General features: G+C 46.0%; 1 protein-coding gene across 2 annotated transcripts; it reads right to left on the minus strand.

Annotated features, from left to right (window-relative positions):
• Positions 1-2,772: 2,772 nt before the first annotated feature.
• Positions 2,773-12,059, minus strand: ZNF551 (zinc finger protein 551). Of its 2 annotated transcripts, XM_007998391.3 has the most exons (3): positions 11,484-12,059; positions 8,453-8,576; positions 2,773-7,050 (listed from the first exon to the last, which is right to left on the minus strand). In XM_007998391.3, the coding sequence occupies exons 1-3, from the start codon at positions 11,562-11,564 to the stop codon at positions 5,246-5,248; spliced, it is 2,010 nt and encodes a 669-aa protein (XP_007996582.3). In that variant the 5' UTR covers positions 11,565-12,059; the 3' UTR covers positions 2,773-5,245. The 2 variants fall into 2 exon arrangements, with proteins under 2 accessions (XP_007996582.3, XP_007996583.3); XM_007998392.3 differs by lacking the exon at positions 8,453-8,576 and having other exon boundaries at positions 11,484-12,058.
• Between the last annotated feature and the right edge of the window lie 8,192 nt (positions 12,060-20,251).

A 20,251-nucleotide genomic window follows, 5' to 3' on the forward strand; every position in this document is an offset into this window, starting at 1 on the left:
TCCCAGCTACTCAGGAGGCTGAGGCAGGAGAATCGCTTGAACCAGGAAGGTGGAGGTTGCAGTGAGCCAAGATCACACCACTGCACTCCAGCCCGGGCGACAGAGTGAGACTACGTCTCCAAAAAAAAAAAAAAAAAAAAAAGGCAAAAAGAAATTGACCACGGCTGGGGTTGGAAGAGTAGGGTAACCTTGGCCTTGTGGATCCATGGCCTGAGAGGGGGTAGGAGGGTTGGAGGTGAGTATGGGTAGGGTCACAGAAAGGAGGAAGAAGTGACAGCTGGAAGCAACAGCGCGACTGTATGCTTAGCTGAGGAGTGCTATTGTTGAAAGAAGGCATGAATAAACAAAACCTTTACCAAAGTGAGTTCTTGTTCATGCTACCCAAAAGTCACTCCAAAACTCCTGTTTTTCACACTTTGTACGGACAGGCCTTCCAGGACTGTAGGACACACTTGAACGCCAGTGTTGGGACTGGGATTCTTTACTTCCCTCCTTTATGTAGCTTGCATAAATGTTTCTTCAGGGCCTCTTACACTAAGATCTTCCTAGGAACTGGGACCACAGTAGTGAATAGGAAAAAAGGCCTTGGCTTTCTCAAACCTTAGAATCTAGTAGGGAAGATGGGAGATTTAATAGGTAGTTTTAGTAAAATGCTTACACAAGTAGGCACTCAGTAAATGTCTGCTTAATGAAACCAAAAGTATTGGTATACATATATCTATATGTATATAGTTCTAACCTTATAACCACGACCTATCTAAAATCACCAAATAAGGATAGACCAAAAATCAAAAAGAATATTGACTATAACATGAGCATTTATATTAAGGAAATTGGCAAAGACTACAAACCTAGTTTTAATTTAATACATTATTGAATGCTTAGACTTAAGAAAGTGACAGAGAACATGTTAATGCAGATTAAAAATAAAAAATGTATGGGAAATACAGGCATTATATTGTGCACAAAAAATTAAGGAAAAGGCCAGGTGCAGTGGCTCATGCTCTGTAATCTCAGCACTTTGGGTGGCAGAGGTGGGAAAAATGCTTAAGGCCAGGAGTTAAAAGATTAGCCTGGGAGACCTTGTCTACACCCATTCACCCACACACACATACACAAACACACACACACACACATTCTGGAACAGGTGGTGAGGAATTTTTAAGAGAAAATTAAAAATTAGCCTGGGAGACCTTGTCTACACCCATTCACCCACACACCCACACCCACACCCACACCCACGCAAATTCTGGAACTGGTGGTGAGGAATTTTTAAGAGAAAATTAAAAATTAGGGCCAGGCATGGTGGTTCACACCTGTAATCCCAGCACTTTGGGAGGCCAAGCTGTTTGCCCGGCCAACGTGGAAAAACCCTGTCTGTACTAAAAATGCAAAAATGAGTTGTGTGTGGTGGTGCACAGGTAGTCCCAGCTACCTGGGAGCCTGAGGCATGAGAATTATTTGAACCTGGGAGGCAGAGGTTGCCGTGAGCCGAGATTGTGACACTGTACTCCAGCCTGGGCAACAGAGCAACACTCTGTCTCAAAATAAATAAAAAAAAAATCAATAAACAATAATTTTAAAAAATGGAGGGCTGGGCATGGTGGCTCACATCTGTAGTCCCAGCACTTTAGGAGACCAATGCAGGAGAATCTCTTGAGTCCAGGAGTTCAACACCAGCCTGGGCAACATGGCAAAACTCCATCTCTACAAAAATAAAAAATTAGCCAGGCAGTTAGCCATGTGCCTGTAGTCCCAGCTACTTGAGAGGCTGAGGCAGCAGGATCCCTTGAGCCTGAGATGTCCAAGCTGCAGTGAGCCGTGATGGCACCACTGCACTCTGCCTGGGCGGCAGAGTGACACCCTGTCTCCAAAAAAAAAAAAAAAAAAAAAAGAAAGAAAAGAAAAGAAAAAGAGAGAAAAAATCCTCCAATAGAAAAAGAATTGTTTAACACAGCAAAGAAACTATACCATAGAAGAATGAGCGAGGAAAATTCCAACACGTCTTTGTTACTAAAGACAGTTATTCTGCACTGTGTTTTTATTTTTTTTAAAATATAAATAAACTGGGCTGGGCATGGTGGCTCACATCCGTAATCCCAGCACTTTAGGAGGTTGATGCGAGTGGATCACGAGGTCAGAGTTCGAGACCAGCCTGACCAAGAGAGTGAAACCCCGTCTCTACTAAAAATACAGAAAATAGCTTGGCATGATGGCACGCACCTGTAATCCTAGCTACTCAGGAGGCTGAGACAGGAAAATCGCTTGAACCTGGGAGGCGGAAGTTGCAGTGAGCTGAGATCATGCCACTGTACTCCAGCCTGGGCGACACAGCAAGACTCTATCTCAAAATACATAAATAAATAAAAAATAAATAAATGAATGAACAAACTAACTCATCTAAAAAAAGTAGGGAAAACATATGAACAGATATTTTACCAAAGAAGTTACACAGGTGGCAAATAAAAACATTAAAAAATGCTCAATATCATAAAGTTTTAGGGAAATGCAATGAAAACCACAGTGAGATACCACTATTCATATACTGAAAGAGCTAAAACAAAAAAATTTAGCCACATGAAGCACTGGCAGGGATGTAAAGGAACTGGGACTCTCATACACCCTTGGTGAGACTACAATAGGAAACATCCATTTAGATCAAATTTGGCATTTCTTAAAATGTTAAACATTCACCTACATTGTAACTAAGACATTACAATTTGAGTTATTAACACAAGGAAAATAAAACACATATCCATATAAAGAACTGAATTCAAGTATTTACAGCAGCTTTATTCGTAATATACAAAAATCTGTAATATAAATGCCCCTAAACACATGGATAAACAGTGACTTATCCATAGAACAGCATGATACTCAGCAATACAAAGATTCATCATTTTTGAATCTCAATTATACAGCATGAAGAAAACCAGTAAGAAAAAAAGTATATATATATGTGTGTGTGTGTGTGTGTGTGTATATATCTCACTAAAAATTCCATAAAATGCAAAGTAATTTACTGTAAAGGAGATCAGTTGACCCTGAAGAGCTGGGGAAGGGAGAAAGGTTATAAAAGGATACAAGGTAAATATATGGGTGATACATAAATTCATTTTTATGGTTATGATGATGGTTTCATGGCTTTACCAAACTGTACACTTTGGATATGTGTACCTTGTTGCATGTCAGTTACACAAATTAGACCTTCATAAAGCCTTAAAACGTGGCTCAAAATTAAGAGCCTAGATGTTCCATTTTTTTTTTTTTTAGATCAGGTTGGCAACCTGATAGGGACTTCACCATCTCTCTCTCTCTCTCTCCTCATGCCCTGAGAGAGGCAACCTTGCCTCAGGGGCAGCAAATTGGCAAGCAATGAAGACTGTTGCCACCTGAATTAATAGAAATGTTGGCTGAGTCACAAAAGCCACATCCCTGGACTACAGAATGATCCTCCTCTCTATTCTTGTTCTCCTACCTGCGTAACAATGGCCTTGAGGTGAACAGCCCAGAGAGGATACAAGGAGCCACGAAACCTTTATAGACTTTTTTTTTTTTTTTTTTGGAGACAGAGTCTCACTCTGTCGCCTGGGCTTGAGTGCAGTGGTGCAATCTCAGCTCACTGCAACTTCCGCCTTCTGGGTTCAAGCGATTCTCCTGCCTCAGCCTCCTGAGTGGCTGGGACTACAGGCGCATGCTGCCACGCCTGGCTAATTTTTTGTATTTTCGTAGAGATAGGGTTTCACCATGTTGCCCAGGCTGGTCTCGAACTCCTGAGCTCAGGCAATCCACCCACCTTGGCCTCCCAAAGTGTTAGGATTATAGGCGTGAGCCACCGTGCCTGGCCAGACTATTTTCTGATAATGATCTCAGTGACAGTAAACAGAAGATCCTGAGAATTTCTGTATGCACTGATCCCACACAACCATATTCACTGGAAAATTTGTAGATGGACTTTTAGAAGCGGCATTCCTGGGTGCTGACGAGTTGATGGGTGCAGCACAGCAACATGGCACAAGTATACATATGTAACAAACCTGCACGTTATGCACATGTACCCTAGAACTTAAAGTATAATAACAATAAAAAATAAAAAAAGAAAAAAAAAGAAAAAAAAAAAAAGAGGCGGCATTCCATCTAATTACTGCAGTCTTCTCCACTCCCCATTTACCTGGAGTTTCTGTCCCAATTACAGTTGCTCCTGTAATTTCACCTCTACACCTATAGTCTGACAACAAATGGCACAAGTCTACATTGACTTATACGTCACGGCACATGGCTCCTTTGCAGGACCTGGGAAATAGATTTCCCTCAACAGTGCTAGGAATTACGTGGATCTCTTGTGGACAACTGAACAAAATTCATGTTCACAGAAGCACTGGGGATTGTCACAACTGCCTCTTTTTCATGGTGACCTCTGACCTGACAAAAATGGCACCGCAGCAGGCCACAATACAGGAACACAAAGCCTGGCAGTTTTTACTTTGAGGCCTTGGGCAGCAGGCCAATTAGACCAATACAGGACAAAGAGCTGTCTTCTGCCATCACAATTGTCCCTTCTGAGCACAGAAAGTTTGAGATCTCCACAAAATCTATTCACCCCTTCATGCTGACATCACTATTCTGCTTACAAGTCATTCGACGCAATGAATAGAACCCCCAAGATTAAAGGCGCATAAATTTTTTTAAAGCCTTTACAAAAAGATTATAAATCTTTTTTATAAACCAGTTTCCAGGCTGGTGAATCAGAATCTGGAGAAATTCATTACAGGCATCATGTGAGACCAACGATGTTCCTAAAAAAGGTAATCCTTCTTAGAAAGCTGACAGCACAATTCAGATTCTCTGGACCACAATTGGGTCAAGTCTATACTCTAAAGTCAGAGAAAAGACATGAGGACCCCCTACATGCTTGGGCTATGAATAATTTCCCCAAGCAAATGCGAGAGTACAGACGTTTCCTTCTTTGAGCACTGTGGGGAGGTGACTCATGCACATGGTGTGCACCTGCCAGGTGGTAGGGGTGAAACGGCTTCAGCCTCTGAAACTGGCAGTGACATAAATCAGGCTATAAGCCTGGGCAGATCAGAAATTACAATGAACCTCCTCAGAGCTTCCCACATACCTGAAACTTATGAAGAATACCCTACTGTGGATGTTCAAAGTTTAAATTTAGGAAGGTGGCCACCACAGTCTCCTCCAGTGCTGTTATACTGAATAAAGAAATAGCGCATTCCCTTCACATTTAAGGCCTTTCTTCAGTGTGAACTCTCCGATGTCGAATGAGGTTAGATTTGCGGCTAAAGGATTTCCCACATTCATTGCATTCATAAGGCCTTTCTCCAGTGTGAACTCTTTGGTGCTGAATAAGGTCAGATTTGTGAGTAAAGGGTTTCCCACATTCCCTGCACTCATAAGGTCTTTCTCCAGTGTGACCTCTCTGGTGTTGAATGAGGCTAGAGCTCTGGCTAAAGGATTTCCCACATTCACTACATTCATAAGGTCTTTCTCCAGTGTGAACTCTCTGGTGTTGAATGAGGCTAGCGCTTTGGCTAAAAGCCTTTCCACATTCACTACATTCATAAGGCCTTTCTCCAGTATGAAGTCTCCGGTGCTGAATAAGGCCAGAGCGCTGTCTAAAAGATTTGCCACATTCATTGCACTCATAAGGTCTTGTGCCAGTATGAATTCTCCGGTGTTGAATGAGGTCAGATTTGCGGGTAAAGGATTTTCCACATTCACTGCATTCATAAGGCCTTTCTCCAGTGTGAACTCTTTGGTGCTGAATCAGGATAAATTTGCGGCTAAAAGATTTCTCACATTCACTGCACTCATAAGGCCTATCACCAGTGTGAATGCTGCGGTGTCGAATCAGGTTAGAGAATTGTCTAAAGGATTTCCCACATTCACTGCATTCATAAGGTCTTTCTCCACTGTGAATTCTCTGGTGTTGAATGAGTTCCGATTTGCAGCTAAAAGATTTCCCACAATCACTGCACTGATAAGGCATTTCTCCAGTGTGAACTCTTCTATGTCGAATGAGATTGAAGATTTGTCTAAAGGATTTCCCACATTCACAGCACTGATAAGGCCTTTCTCCAGAGTGAACTCTCTGGTGTCGAAAAAGGCTAGAGCTTTGTCTAAAGGATTTCCTGCACTCACCACATTCAAAAGGCCTTTCTCCAGTGTGAACTCTCTGATGTTCAATGAGGTTAGATTTGTAGCTAAAGGTTTTCCTACATTCACCACACTCATAACGCACTCCTCCAGTGTGACGTCTCTGGTGGTGAACGAATTCAGATTTATGGATAAAGGTTTTCTCACGATCACTGCATTCATAAGGCCTTTCTCCAGTGTGAATTATCTTGTGTAAGATTAGGTGGCACTTTTTGCTAAAGGATTCCTCACTTTGACTACACTCAAATGTCTTTTGTCCAGTGTGAATTTGCTGGTGCTGAACAAGTGTGTTCTTGCAGGTGAAGGCTTTCTCACATTTGCTACACTCATAAAGCCCTTCTTCAGAGCAGACACTCTGATGCTGAACAAGTGTGTGTCTGTGGCTTGAGGCTTTTCTGTATTCGCCCCACTTGTAATAACTTTTTGCATTGAAAAATGCCTGTATATGCTTGCTGCTGCTACTGTGTGGCTCCTCACCACTGGGAGTGGCTTGGTGTTGGAGTAGGTCCATGGAGGCTGGGAAGTCCTTCCCACAGATGAAATAATTCAACACATGGAATCTGCAGCCTGTCACAAATGTAGCCTCATCCACATTCCCTTTCCAGGGCTCTTCTTCATTGTAATGCTTTTGATGCTGATGAGGGTCAGCACTGAAGCAGAAGCCTCTCACGCTTGTGCCACCCAAGTACGACTTTTGCACAGGGGATGTGGTTTGGTACTCAGCCTCAGGCAAAATGTCGTTCAAGACTGGGACACACATCTTAATCTCACTGAGAGATTTCTGGGTGGGTGTATCGCCCTTAGAAGTCCTGACCTGTGTAGATACACTCTGCTCAGAAGCTATCACCTCATTGTCCATTCCATGGCAATAACCTGAAAGCAGAGAAATGCTGATGAAATGCATGCTGACTTTCATGGAAGGTGAAAGATGTATCACAAAAATGTGTGAGACACAAGAACTGAGTGCATGGAACTGTTCTGGGAACAACGGAACTGGGGAGGAATAGGCTGCTTTGAAGTACTGGGCTTTTTTTTTTTTTTTTTCTGAGACGGAGTCTCGCTCTGTCGCCCAGGTTGGAGTGCAGTGGCAGGATCTCAGCTCACTGCAAGCTCCGCCTCCCGGGTTCACGCCATTCTCCTGCCTCAGCCTCCCAAGTAGCTGGGACTACAGGCGCCCGCCACCTCGCCCGGCTAGTTTTTTGTATTTTTTAGTAGAGACGGGGTTTCACCGTGTTAGCCAAGATGGTCTCGATCTCCTGACCTCCTGATCCGCCCGTCTCGGCCTCCCAAAGTGCTGGGATTACAGGCTTGAGCCACCGCGCCCGGCCTAGTACTGGGCTTTTGAAGATTATAGAAATGTCCTCTCATCATGCAAAGGACACAAGGATGAGGTACAGCACAGGAGGAGGAGGGTCTCCAACTCACTCTCTGCCAAAGTCCTCAGCAGGACTTTGTCTGCTAGTGATGTATGTGCTATGCAGAAGACTGCTGTTGTCCAGTCCTAGGAAAATCCAATTGAAACTGGGTAGCTGGTGATCAAGGAGGACTATTTGAGGCTGTGTGCATACCTCACAACACAGTGAGTCAAGACTGAAGAACGCTGAAAAGAAGTGAGCTGTGGAGAAGACAAGTGACACACTGAGACCAAGAGGGTGGAGGCAGCCAAACACTGGAAGTGGCAGATGAAACGACAATTCGGCACAGTATTGCATAAGGAAGCAGAAGTAGAAACGAGGTATGGCCAGTGGCACTTGCACCAAAATGCTGCTGGACACAAAATGCTGCTGATATGATTCTAACACAACCATGATGTCATGCCCTTCCCCAGCTGCCACTCACTGGGGCCAGGCCTCCTCTGAGACCACCTTGCCTTCTTCACTCTGTGAAGCAACTAGGGTTCTCCCTGCAGCCCTCATTGTGCTACCACCTAACACATGAATGATGTAAGTCTTAAGGAAAGAGAGGACAAGGGAGTGACCAGCACTCACAAAAAACACTCAAAGGAGAGTCTTGTAAAAAGATCTCCACAGTTCATGTAAGTGGTAATTATGACAATGCCTGCAATTTCTGATACAGGTGGGCATACAGAAATGGCAGCTAGAGGAAAAGGGCAGAAACTGGGCCACAAGGTACCATGAATCTGTACACAGTCATCCTGACAGGGGGAAGACAAGAAAAATAAGATCCACTAGGCTGACAGTAAGACTCCTGAGACAGAGGTAACTCTCGGGGTCAAAAAGAAAAGCAGACACTGGAAGGGATGCTAGGACCTTACCCAGGGATGTTACATGTGCAAAGTTCTCCAGCATCACATCGCAGTACAGGAACCTCTGAGACTCATCAAGGAGCTCCCACTCTTCTTGGGAGAAATAAATGGCCACATCCTCAAAGGTCATACCCTGTCACAGCAGGAATAGTTCAATCCACGATCAGACCCAGAGTTCATTATCCTCTTGCCCCCAACATCCATCCCCGGGTCACCCTATTGCCCACCTCAGCAGAGATAACCAGCCACGGTGCCACTGATGCCTACTCTCTCCCCACAGTTTCACTGATACTGAGTCCTCGAATAGCAACAACAGGTGTGTGAACAGATAGATGCTATCTAAGCTCTGGGCTTGGCAGGTAGGCTATACCTCTCACAAACACCAGTTAGAGAGAGAATTGGCCATAGAGAGGGTGTGTGATCTGACGTTTGTCTTGTCAGGCAATACCCGTGAAGTCCCCAAGATTGATCTTCCAAGACACAATACGGGCTCACCCTTTACCCCTATGACTCCAGTTCATGGCCCTCAGTTTATTCTCTCTCTTCTCATGCACATCACTCTTTGAACGACACCTGTCTCACACAGCTGCATTCCCACATCCACAACCTCAAAGGTCACACAGCTTTTCCATGATTGGGACAGTTCATTCTATAATCAGTATCTCTCCTAGGAACCCAAATTCATCCCCGCTGTTCATCCTTCTCTCCATCTTCTCATTTGAAAGAATACAACAGGGCCCAGTGACACTGATGCCCCCTCTCTCCTCATGGTCCCATTGGTCATTGTGTTTTCCCACAGCAACAACAGGCAGGTGGGCAAATATCTAAGCTCTGAGCCTGCCATGCAAGGAACCACAATCTCTTGTCTTCCAGGATAGTTTCCTTACAAGAGATTGTGGATCCTTGCATGGCAAGAGAGGGGGCATCAGTGTTATTGGGCCCTGTTGTATTCTTTCAAATGAGAAGATGGAGAGAAGGATGTGGATCTCACCAAGGATCTCAGATAACTTGTGGATCTCAGATAACCAAGGCCTCTTCCACTCCTGGGCAGTGACTGCTGTCCCATCAGTCACAGCCTTCCTCTCTACAACTACCACTAATTCAAGGTCCAACTCCAGTAGCTCTCTACCCCCGGCCCAGTGAGTCCCACAGATGGCCAATTATGCTCCTAAGATAATGTGACAGCCTGACTGAAACTTCCCAGATCCCACCAAGAGTTAATATAAAATCCTGGTGAGTCTGCAGAGAGGTGAATATGCACCCGTCCTAGCATCATCCTGTCTGTGTAACTCCTATGCCTCTACATCCGTCTCATGTCTACTCACCCCTGAGAAGCCCTGGCCACATGCTAGATCATAATCTCTCTCCGACCCTCCCCATGAACATTTCTGTCTAATAGCTGTGTCGCAACACCTCACACAACCAGGGGCTCAGGCAGGAGACCAGTCTTTGACCTTCCCCTCCCATTCCTGGGCAACTATTATTATCATTGTGAGCCGGCTTCCCCTCTACTAAATGTGATCCACAGCTCCACTCTGGTCCACAGATTGTCCACTACCTTTTGGAAAAGTCTCCATTCTGAATCTCTCCTCACTGTTCCCAACCTATGGTTCCAGCAGCCCATGAACCATTTCTCTGAAAACTCTCATAGTCTCAACAGGTCAAAAATAAAACTTCTGATATCTCAAATGAAAACTACTCCTACTATGGACTTCCCCATCTTAGCGGATGGAGCTTCCACCCTTCGAACTGCCAAAATAAAACCTTTAAGTCATCCCTGACTCCACTCATCCTCAAAATTAAAATTTCAGGCAGCCCTACTTATAAAATGAATCCAGAATCCAAGTGCTTCTTGCATCTTCACAGCCACCATATTGGCCCAGCTACTATCACATTCACCTGGACTATCCCAGTAGTCTCCTCCCAGGTCTTCCCCCTCGTCTTTCAGTCGGCTTCCCATGCTGCAGCCACAGGGAGCCTAATAAGACCTGAGCCAGATCACCTCCCTCCTCCACTCCAAACCTCCCACTGTTACTATTAAGTAACGAACAGACAACTCATCTTCTCAGGGAACCCTTCCGAGTCTGACTTCTACCACACTGCTCCCTGTTCTCATGAGAAGAAAATAATTGTAGGTTCCTGAACCATCTTAGCCTCCTCTCCAAACCTTTGCATATACTGGTAACTATGCCTTGGACAACCTACACTTCCTTTCCCCCAGCTGCCAACAGCTTCATATAATCTAACCTGGACTTAGGACTCTGGGCTCTGTATTTGCTCAAAGTCCCAGGGCCCAAGGCTAGACGAGAGGCGGGAGAGCAGTCCAAGAACACCACTAGTTCAGAGACCATAATGGGTGAAGTGAGGACCAGTCACACACACACACACACACCACTCACCAATTAGGCTCCATAAGCCATTCTACACTATAGAACTCTATAAAAACATAAAACCACGAGAGTCAGGCAACGACATACAGGTTCCACAGGCTCAGGTCGCCCAATGACCCTGGCCCACTTTTGGAGCCAGGTGGCCTGGGCTGGCGGCACTATCTCCGCACCTCAGTCCTCAGTGCTGACTTTACCAGCTGCGCGAGCTTGGACAAGAACTCAGTCTTCCTATGCCTAACTACTATTACCTATCTTCAGCCTGTTCTTCCCCTGAGCAACTTTTGGATAGCTTTAGGATATCTTAGCCCGGTGTCCCTATCTGTTCACAAATCTCGAAGGCTGCCAGTGTCCTCAGAACGGTCAAATTCCTCAGGTGCAACTCTGCCTCACTCTATGTTCCTGCAGACCCGAGATGGACCCCAGGCTACTGAATCCCCCCCGGCTTAGTTGCAGCTCCAAGTTCTGCACGCGTCAGTACCCTGCCCGTCACACTGCCGTACACACTGGGCGTCAGAAACGGGACCCATCCACGAGCGCCTTGTCCAGAGCACTGGGGCCTGGGCTGCAGAGCTGTGAGCAGGCATCCCTCACTGGGCCTTAGGGCTTCTGCTGGGGGAGGGCAGGCGAGACCCGGAGGACGCAGCACTCACCTGAGCCGGGTCCCTCAGCGCGACTGCCGCCATTGAGCTCCGTCGACTAGGCGGTGAGCGGCGGCCGACCGGGGTGGGCATTCGAACACAGCAGCTCCTATCCCGAGCCTGGCACAGCTCACCCGAAGTGGCGTCGCAGAACCTCAGGCCCAATTTCGCGCCTTCTCTGTCCCGTCCCTCAGTCGCGACCCAAACTGCAGACACTGGCGGGGCGAACAGACAGGACAGACGCCAGAATGACCGCCACAAGGAGGACGCCGGAAGTTCCGGCCCGTCGCTCTGCGCATGCACGGAAGTGCCCCATCCTGGGCTGTCATTGGCTCAACTTTGCTGCCGTTTAGCGCTCTGCACTCTGGATAATGTAGTTGCCAAAACGCCACAGAGCTCTTTCGAGTGTGTCTACTGCTTTGACCTCTGTGAACGTGGATTCTGAGGTGCTGTGCCCAGTGCAGGGAAATGGCGACTTCGGCCTCCAGTTGGGAGGGAGGTGGTTACCCCTTCTTAAAGGGCCTTTTTCCAGATTTCTGGGGAGTGTTTTCTGTAACTGATCACTTAAGTGTTTAGAGACATTATTTCAGACTCCACAAAGATCAGCGTGCCCCTAGAGGAAAAAATATTATTTCAGGGGGTTGGGCGCGGTGACTCACGCCTGTAATCCCAGCACTTTAGAAGGCCGAGGCGGGCGGATCACCTAAAGTCACGAGTTCGAAACCAGGCTGGCCAACATAGCGAAACCCCATCTCTACTAAAAATAAAAATATTAGTCAGGCGGGCCGGGTGTGGTGGCTCACGCCTGTAATCTCAGCACTTTGGGAGGCCGAGGTGGGCGGATCACGTGGTCAGGAGTTCAAGACCAGCCTGGCCAACATGGTGAAACCCCGCCTCTACTAAAAATTCAAAAATTAGCAGGGTGTGGTGGCCAGCGCCTGTAATCCCAGCTACTTGGGAGGCTGAGGCAGGAGAATCGTTTGAACCTGGGAGGCAGCGGTTGCAGTGAGTCGAGATCACGCCATTGCACTCCAGCCTGGGCGAAAGGGGGAGTGAAGGGGTGGCCTGCCCCTCCACACCTGTGGGTGTTTCTCGTAAGGTGGAACGAGAGACTTGAGAAAAGAAATAAGACACAGAGACAAAGTATAGAGAAAGAAAAGCGGGGGCCCAGGGGACCGGCGCTCAGCTTACAGAGGACCCACGCCGGCACCGGTCTCTCCGTTCCCTTAGTATTTATTGATAATTATCTTTACCATCTTAAAGACAGGGGAGTGGCAGGACAATAGGATCAAAGAAAAAGAGGAAATCAGCAGTAAGACATATGAACAAAAACCTCTGTGACATGAATAAGTTTAAAGGAAAATGCTGTGCCTTGAGATGCATATGCAGACATCTCCATAAACATTTTAGTAGCATTGTTTCAGTCTATCACATGGGGAGAAACCTTAGACAACACCTAGCTTTCTTAGGCAGAGGTCCCTGCGACCTTTGGCAGTGTACGTGTCCTTGAGTAGTTGAAATAAAGAGAATGGTGATGACTTTTAACCAGCAAGCTGCCTTCAGACATTTGTTTAACAAAGACACATCCTGCACAGCCCAAAATCCATTCAACCTTGAGTCACCGCAGCACATGTCTCTTGCAAGGACAAGGTTGGGGGTAGGGTCACAGATGAACAGTATCTCAAATCCAGAACAAAGAACAAAATGGAGTCTCTTATGTCTACTTCTTTCTATATAGACACAGTAACAGGCTGATCTCTCTTTCTTTTCCCCACAGGGGAGACCTTGTCTCCAAAAAAAAAAAAAAAAAAAAAAAAAAAATTGGATTTTGGAGCATTTTGGATTTTAGATTTTTGGCTCAGGGATGTTCAACCTGTATTTTTTTCTCATTCAATAGGCTTCTCTTTCACTTTGTTATTAATGTTTGATATACTAAAGTTTTAATTTTCATTTAGTCTAATTGGTCTATTTTTCTTTTGTCACATGTGTATTTGGTGTCAAATCCAAGAAATTATGGCCAAATTCAATGTCATAAAACTTTCACCCTATATTTTCTTCTAAGCGTTTTATAGTTTTGGGTCTTATGTTTAGGTTTTTACTCCATTTTGAGTTCATTTGTGTTTTTGGTGTTAGGTAAGGGTTCACCTTCATTCCTTAGCATGTGAATATTTAGTTTTCCCAGCATAATTTGCTGAAAAGATCATCATTTCCCCATTGAGTGGTCTTAGTAGCCTTGTTGAAGATCATTTGACCATATACATTACTATCCATTACTATTGCAAATGAAATTGTTTTCTTAATTTCCTTTTCATATTTTTCATTGTTAGTGTATGGAAAGGCATATGAGTTTTACATGTTGACTTTTGCATGTTTTGTTTTTTTTTTTTTTTTTTTTTTTTTTTTTTGAGACAGAGTCTGGCTCTGTCGCCCAGGCTGGAGTGCAGTGGCCAGATCTCAGCTCACTGCAAGCTCCGCCTCCCGGGTTTATGCCATTCTTCTGCCTCAGCCTCCCGAGTAGCTGGGACTACAGGCGCCCGCCACCTCGCCCGGCTAGTTTTTTTGTATTTTTTAGTAGAGACGGGGTTTCACCGTGTTAGCCAGGATGGTCTCGATCTCCTGACCTCGTGATCCGCCCGTCTCGGCCTCCCAAAGTGCTGGGATTACAGGCTTGAGCCACCGAGCCCGGCCAACTTTTGCATGTCGACTGTGAATTCAGCTACACAGACGAATTTGTTTATCAGTTCTTTTTTTTTTTTTTTTCCAGATGGAGTCTTGCTCTGTTGCCCAGGCTAGAGTTCAATGGCTTAATCTTGGCTCACCACAACTTCCGCCTCCCGGATTCAAGCCATTCTTCTGCCTCAGCCTCCCAGGTAGCTGGGACTACAGGCGCCAGCCACCATGCCCAACTAATTTCTGTATTTTCAGTAGAGACAGGGTTTCACCATGTTGGCCAGGATGGTCCTGAACTCCTGACCTCGTGATCTGCCCACCTTGGCCTCCCAAAGTGTGGGATTACAGGTGTGAGCCACTGCGCTTGGCCTGTCTTGCTCTGTCGCCCAGCCTGGAGGGCAGTGGCACGATCTCAGCTCACTACAACCTCTGCCTCCCAGGTTGAAGCGATTCTCCTGCTTCAGCCTCCCGAGTAGCTGGGATTACAAGCATGCACCACCATGCTCAGCTAATTTTTGTATTTTTTAATTAATCAAAGTTGCCAGCAAAAAAAAAAAAAAAAAATTATTAATTCCTCCCTTAGAAGTTACAACAAGGGGGGAGGGGGGAGGGATTGCATTGGGAGTTATACCTGATGTAAATGACGAGTTGATGGGTGCAGCACACCAACATGGCACAAGTATACATATGTAGCAAACCTGCACATAGTGCACATGTACCCTACAACTTGAAGTTTAATAATAATAAATAAATTTAAAAAAAAAAAAAAAAAAAAAAAAAAAGAAGTTACAACAAACATCTTTTTAAAAATTTTTTGAGCCTGTCACGCAGGCTGTAGTGCAGTGGTCTGATCTCAGCTCACTGCAACCTCTGCCTCCCGGGCTCAAGTGATCCTCTCATCTCAGCCTCCCAAGTAGCTGGGATTACAGGTGCATGCCTCCAAACCCAGCTAATTTTTTTGTACTTTTTGTACAGATGAGGTTTTGCCTTATTGCGCAGGCTGTTCTCAAACTCCTGGACTCAAGTGATCTGCCCGCCTCAGCCTGACAAAGTGCTGGGATTACAGGCATGAGCCACCGTGACCAGCCTAAACATCTTTAATCTAATTTGACCTTCAAATAACTACTGGATTGCTTCACATGTAATGCAGGGACCCTGTAACAGGACCTTTGGGGATGAATTCTTTAGTATTTGTGTGAGAAAAGCTTTATTCTCCTCCACCTTCGAAAGATAACATCGCTGGATACAGATGTTAGGGTGGGGTTTTATTTTTTGTTCTAAATTTTGAACATTTCACTCCATTCCCTTCTTGATTATCTGGTTTCTGACAAGAATTCTACTCTAATTCTCATCCTTGTTCCTCTGTAGGAACAAACTATCATAAAATCACCTCCATCTTCTTTCAAGAATTTCTCTATCTTTGGCCTTCTGTAGTTTGAATATAATGTATGTAGTTGTAGGTTTTTGGTATTTACTCTGCTTCCTCTTCTCTGAGATTTTGGAATCTGTGGTTTGGTGTCTATGATTAATTTTGGACCTCCAAGTGGAGGTTGCAGTGAGCCAAGATCACACCAGGGCACTGCAGCCTGGGCAACAGAGCAACACTCCGACTCAAAAAAAAAAAAAAAAGAAAAAAAAAGTTGGGCACGGTGGCTCATGCTTGTAATCCCAGTAGCACTTTGGGAGGCCAAGGTGGGTGGATCACCTGAGGTCAGGAGTTCAAGACCAGCCTGACCAACATGGAGAAACCCCATCTCTACTAAAAATGCAAAATTAGCCAGGCATGGTGGCACATGCCTGTAATCTCAGTTACTTGGGAGGCTGAGGTAGAAGAATCACTTGAACCCAGGAGGTGGAGGTTTCAGTGAGCCGAGATCTCTCCACTGCACTCCAGCCTGGGTGACAGAAGAAGACTCTGTGTCAAAAAAAAAAAAAAAAGTAACTTTTGTTAATACCAGTTGATTTAAATTATGCTTAGACATTTTTCTACTTTTATTAATAAGATAATGCATTATCTTTTATAATCCAGCACCATGGTAAATTACATTATTTACCATGGTAAATTACAAAAGAAAATTAATCTATTTTCTTTTTTTTCTTTTTTTTTTTTTTGAGACAGAGCCTTGCTCCGTCGCCAGGCTGGAGTGCAGTGGTGCAATCCCAGCTCACTACAACTTCCATGTTGGTCAGGCTGGTCTTGAACTCCCAACCTCAGAAGATCCACCCACCTCAACCTCCGAAAGTGCTGGGATTACAGACGTGAGCCACCGTGCCTGACTTTTGTCACTCAGGCTGGACTGCTATGGTGTGGTGTGATCACCATGTTGGCCAGGATGGTCTCGATCTCTTGACCTTGTGATCCACCCACCTCAGCCTCCCCAAGTGCTGGGATTACAGGCATGAGCCACTGCACCCAGCCTCTATTTTCTAATAAACAATCCTTGCATCCTGGGGATCAATTCAGGATGTACGACATCTTTATTCATTGTTAATTTTACTAGCAAATAGGATGGTTGCATCTATATTCATGAGTGGGTTTGGTGATTAAATGTCATCTCTCAGGGTTTTTTATATTTAAGCTTGTACAATAAAGTTATGCTAGGCTTATAGAGTAAATTGATATTTTCTGTTATCTGCAAGATTTGGAATATATTTGATTATTTCATTGAGTGTTTGACAGAACTCACCTCTTCTATATCTTGCAGGGTCTGGAATTTGATTTTGGAGATTATATTACGAAACAAGTGGTTACAATTTATGATAGTTTGCTCAGGGAGGTCTCTCTAAGAGAATAACTTTAGGGACATGAAAGAGACAAAGATGCAGACTTTGTGGACATTTTGGATTACATCATTCCAGAGGGTGGAGAATATCAATGCAGAGTCCCCAAAATAAGAGGATTTTTGGAGGCTCTGCAGTTACTGGGGAAAATGCTCCAGGCAGAGGGAAGTCCAAGGGTAGAGAGTGGAAAATGGGAAAGAAGCTGACATTTTCAGAACAGCTTAACTGAAAGTAGTGAGTAAAGGAATAATGCAAGGAAGGTCACAGATGTGGTAAGTGAGGTCTACTGGTGTAGGGCCATGTCTGACGCGAGGTGATCAAATCTTTTGAGAATTCCTGGAGGCAGCCTAACAGGAACAAGAGCTCGTATTTCAGCATTGGAGACAGAGCCATTAACAAGACAGACCTTGCTAAATGGGCAGGAGAATGTCAGATGACCCTAAAGGTTCTGATGACAGTAAAGTAGAATGAAATTATAGAGAGGGGGTGACTCTATGAGATAGTAGAGTTCCCTTGACCCTTGACCCCTTTGCAGGATGTAACAGGGGTGTGGCTTGCTTACTCAGCACCCCAAGCTCAAACCGCTAGCCAGAGTGGGAGCATGCAGGTGAGTGGGTACAAGAGCCTGGAGAGTGGTGCAGGAATGAACCCTGTACTGGCCTGGAGCAGCGTCCAGGGGTTGCCCGCAACCTCTGGAGCCCCGGAGGGCCTGTGTTAAAAACAATGTTTTGTTGGGGTTTTTTTGAGACAGAGTCTCATGCTGTCACCCAGGCTGGAGTGCAATGGTGTGGTCTCAGCTTACTGCAACCTTTGCCACCCAGGTTCAAGTGATTCTCCTGCCTCGGCCTCCTGAGTAGCTGGGACTACAAGCACATGTCACCACACCTGACTAATTTTTGTATTTTTAGTAGAGACGGGCTTTCACTGTGTTGGCCAGGCTGGTCTCAAACTCCTGACCTCGTGATCTGCCTGCCACCGCCTCCCAAAGTGCTGGGATTACAGGCGTGAGCCACCACACCCGGCCAAAAACACAATATTCTTCTATCAGTTGCCTCCCATGGATGGCTAAGTGATAGCCAGCTCAATGGAGAGTCAGGGTGACAGCCTTTTACACCCTGCCCTCTTGGTACCTCGGTTCTTGCCTGCTGTCCAGGAAGAATCCCGTCAGGTCAACTTGAAGGATAGTGCATGTGGAGATTTTATTAAGCGGTGGAAGTAGCTCTCAGCAGAAGGGGAGCGGGAAAGGGGATGCTGCAGGAGGAAGGTGATCGTTACCTCCAACCAGGTCATCTCCACCAGACTCCTCTCCGAAGTCCTGCTGTCTGAAGTTAAGCCACGCCCATCCCTAGTCTCCAGCTCAGTTGCTGCTTCTCCTATCAACTTCGGAAGGGCTATCAGGACAGTGGAGGCGGCCTGGGATGAAGTGGATTACACGGATTACAAATGAATAAGAAAATCTTCGGCCGGGCGCAGTAGCTCACGCCTCTAATCCCAGCACTTTGGGAGGCCGAGGCGGGCAGATCATGAGGTCAGAAGGTCGAGACCAGTCTGGCTAACACGGTGAAATCCCGTCTCTACTAAAAATACAAAAAAATTGGCTGGGTGTGGTGGCGGGTGCCTGTAGTCCCAGCTACTCGGGAGGCTGAGGCAGGAGAATGGCGTGAACCCGGAAGGCGGAGCTTGCAGTGAGCCGAGATCGCGCCACTGCACTCCAGTCTGGGCGACAGAGCGAGGCTCCGTCTCAGAAAGAGAAAAGAAAAGAAATATAACTACAACTCCTAAGGAGAAACATGGACTCTCTACTGCAGAGGGTAAGCCACTTCCACCTAGAATAAAGGATGGCAATTGTAATGAAAAGCCCAATGATATTTTTGTTTCCTCTGGTAGGGAAGCCCTGTCTTTCCCAGGGTAAGAGAGGAAATTCCAAATACACAGAACTCCAGGAATGAGTTCCGAAGCCCCAGGGCAGTTGAGCTCGAAGGAAGCTCCGCCAGGGAGTCCAGCGCAGTGCTGGCGGACACTAGATCCCAGAAGGTAACGTGTGGCTGGATGCCGACGACTACAACTCCCAGAGGCCATTAGAACGCCTGGCTCCGGACGGACGTTTCAGGAGACCGCGGCCCTGGGTCACCGCGTTCCACTGGGACCTGTCGCCTCAGTTTCCAGCCCAGTTTTCCTCCTCTGCCCATCGGGGGGGAATCACATTCAACGCCTTCTGTCTCCACAATGCGGCTCATCAGGCGGTCCCCTATGCCCCTGCGCAGAACTCACCACCTACTTCAGCTCCCAGAGAGCAATGCGCGCCGCGTAATGCACTACAAGTCCCAGAAGCCTTTCTGCCAATATTTTCATCCGGGGACTTTAAGCCAAGAGTCAGCAGCGGGAGGCTTTGGGTATCAGTGAAAGCTGGCTGTAATCGCTGACAGGGTAGGGATATAATAACTGATGTGAAGCGTTGGGTGGAGGCCAGGGGTTATTGTTTTATTTGTGATTGCAGGACCCGTAAAACACCCAGTAAAATCAGACTGGCAGCTGGTGTGTCAGAGAGAACCGTCAGATACACATTAAGCCTGCAGAATAGAAACATATTTTCTATGCAGGGGGTGAGGAGGGAAAGAACTTTGTTTACCCCCCTTGTCCTATTGGCTGACTCCAATAAACTGTACTCAGGGTTTGGATATTAAAATCAAAGCATTCAATGGCTCACTCCTTTAGGTCCAGCTGCTCAGGAAGCCGAGGCTGGGAGGTTGGCGGGAGTATTGCTTGAGCCTAGGAGTTGGAGACCAGCCTGGGCAACACAGCAAAAGCCTCTCTCTACACAAAATACAAAAATTAGTAGTGACTCACCTATAACTCCAGCTATTCGGGAAACTGAGATAGTAGGATCCCTTGAGGCCAGGAGGCCGGGGGTGCAGTGAGCTCTGATGGCACCACTGCACTCCAGCTTCGGCAACAGAGCCAGACCCCGTCTGAAAAGAAAACCAAAGCAGTAGCCATATCTAGTGTTGGAGAAGACATGGACATTAAGTTTTTACCTTGCTGATGGTGCTGTAATAGATTGAAAAACCACGTTGACAAAGTTTTCCCCTGCTTCATACAGATCTTTGCAAACAAAACTTTTCCTTCCTGTGGACCAATAAGCAGGTGCGAGAATGCTCACAATAGCAAAATACCCGGAGACGGTCCAGGAAAGAGGATGGATGCACAGGCTTCTTGGTACAGTGCAGCGTTATCCGCAGCAGCCCGACAGTTCTCCGTTCTTAAGGCGGTGGAATCAGAGAAGCATCATAATTTACGCTGCAGAATTCCCCCCTTCCATCCTTTAGGCC

Source organism: Chlorocebus sabaeus, chromosome 6, assembly GCF_047675955.1.
Source record: "Chlorocebus sabaeus isolate Y175 chromosome 6, mChlSab1.0.hap1, whole genome shotgun sequence".
In the NCBI taxonomy this organism is placed as follows: Eukaryota; Metazoa; Chordata; class Mammalia; order Primates; family Cercopithecidae; genus Chlorocebus; species Chlorocebus sabaeus.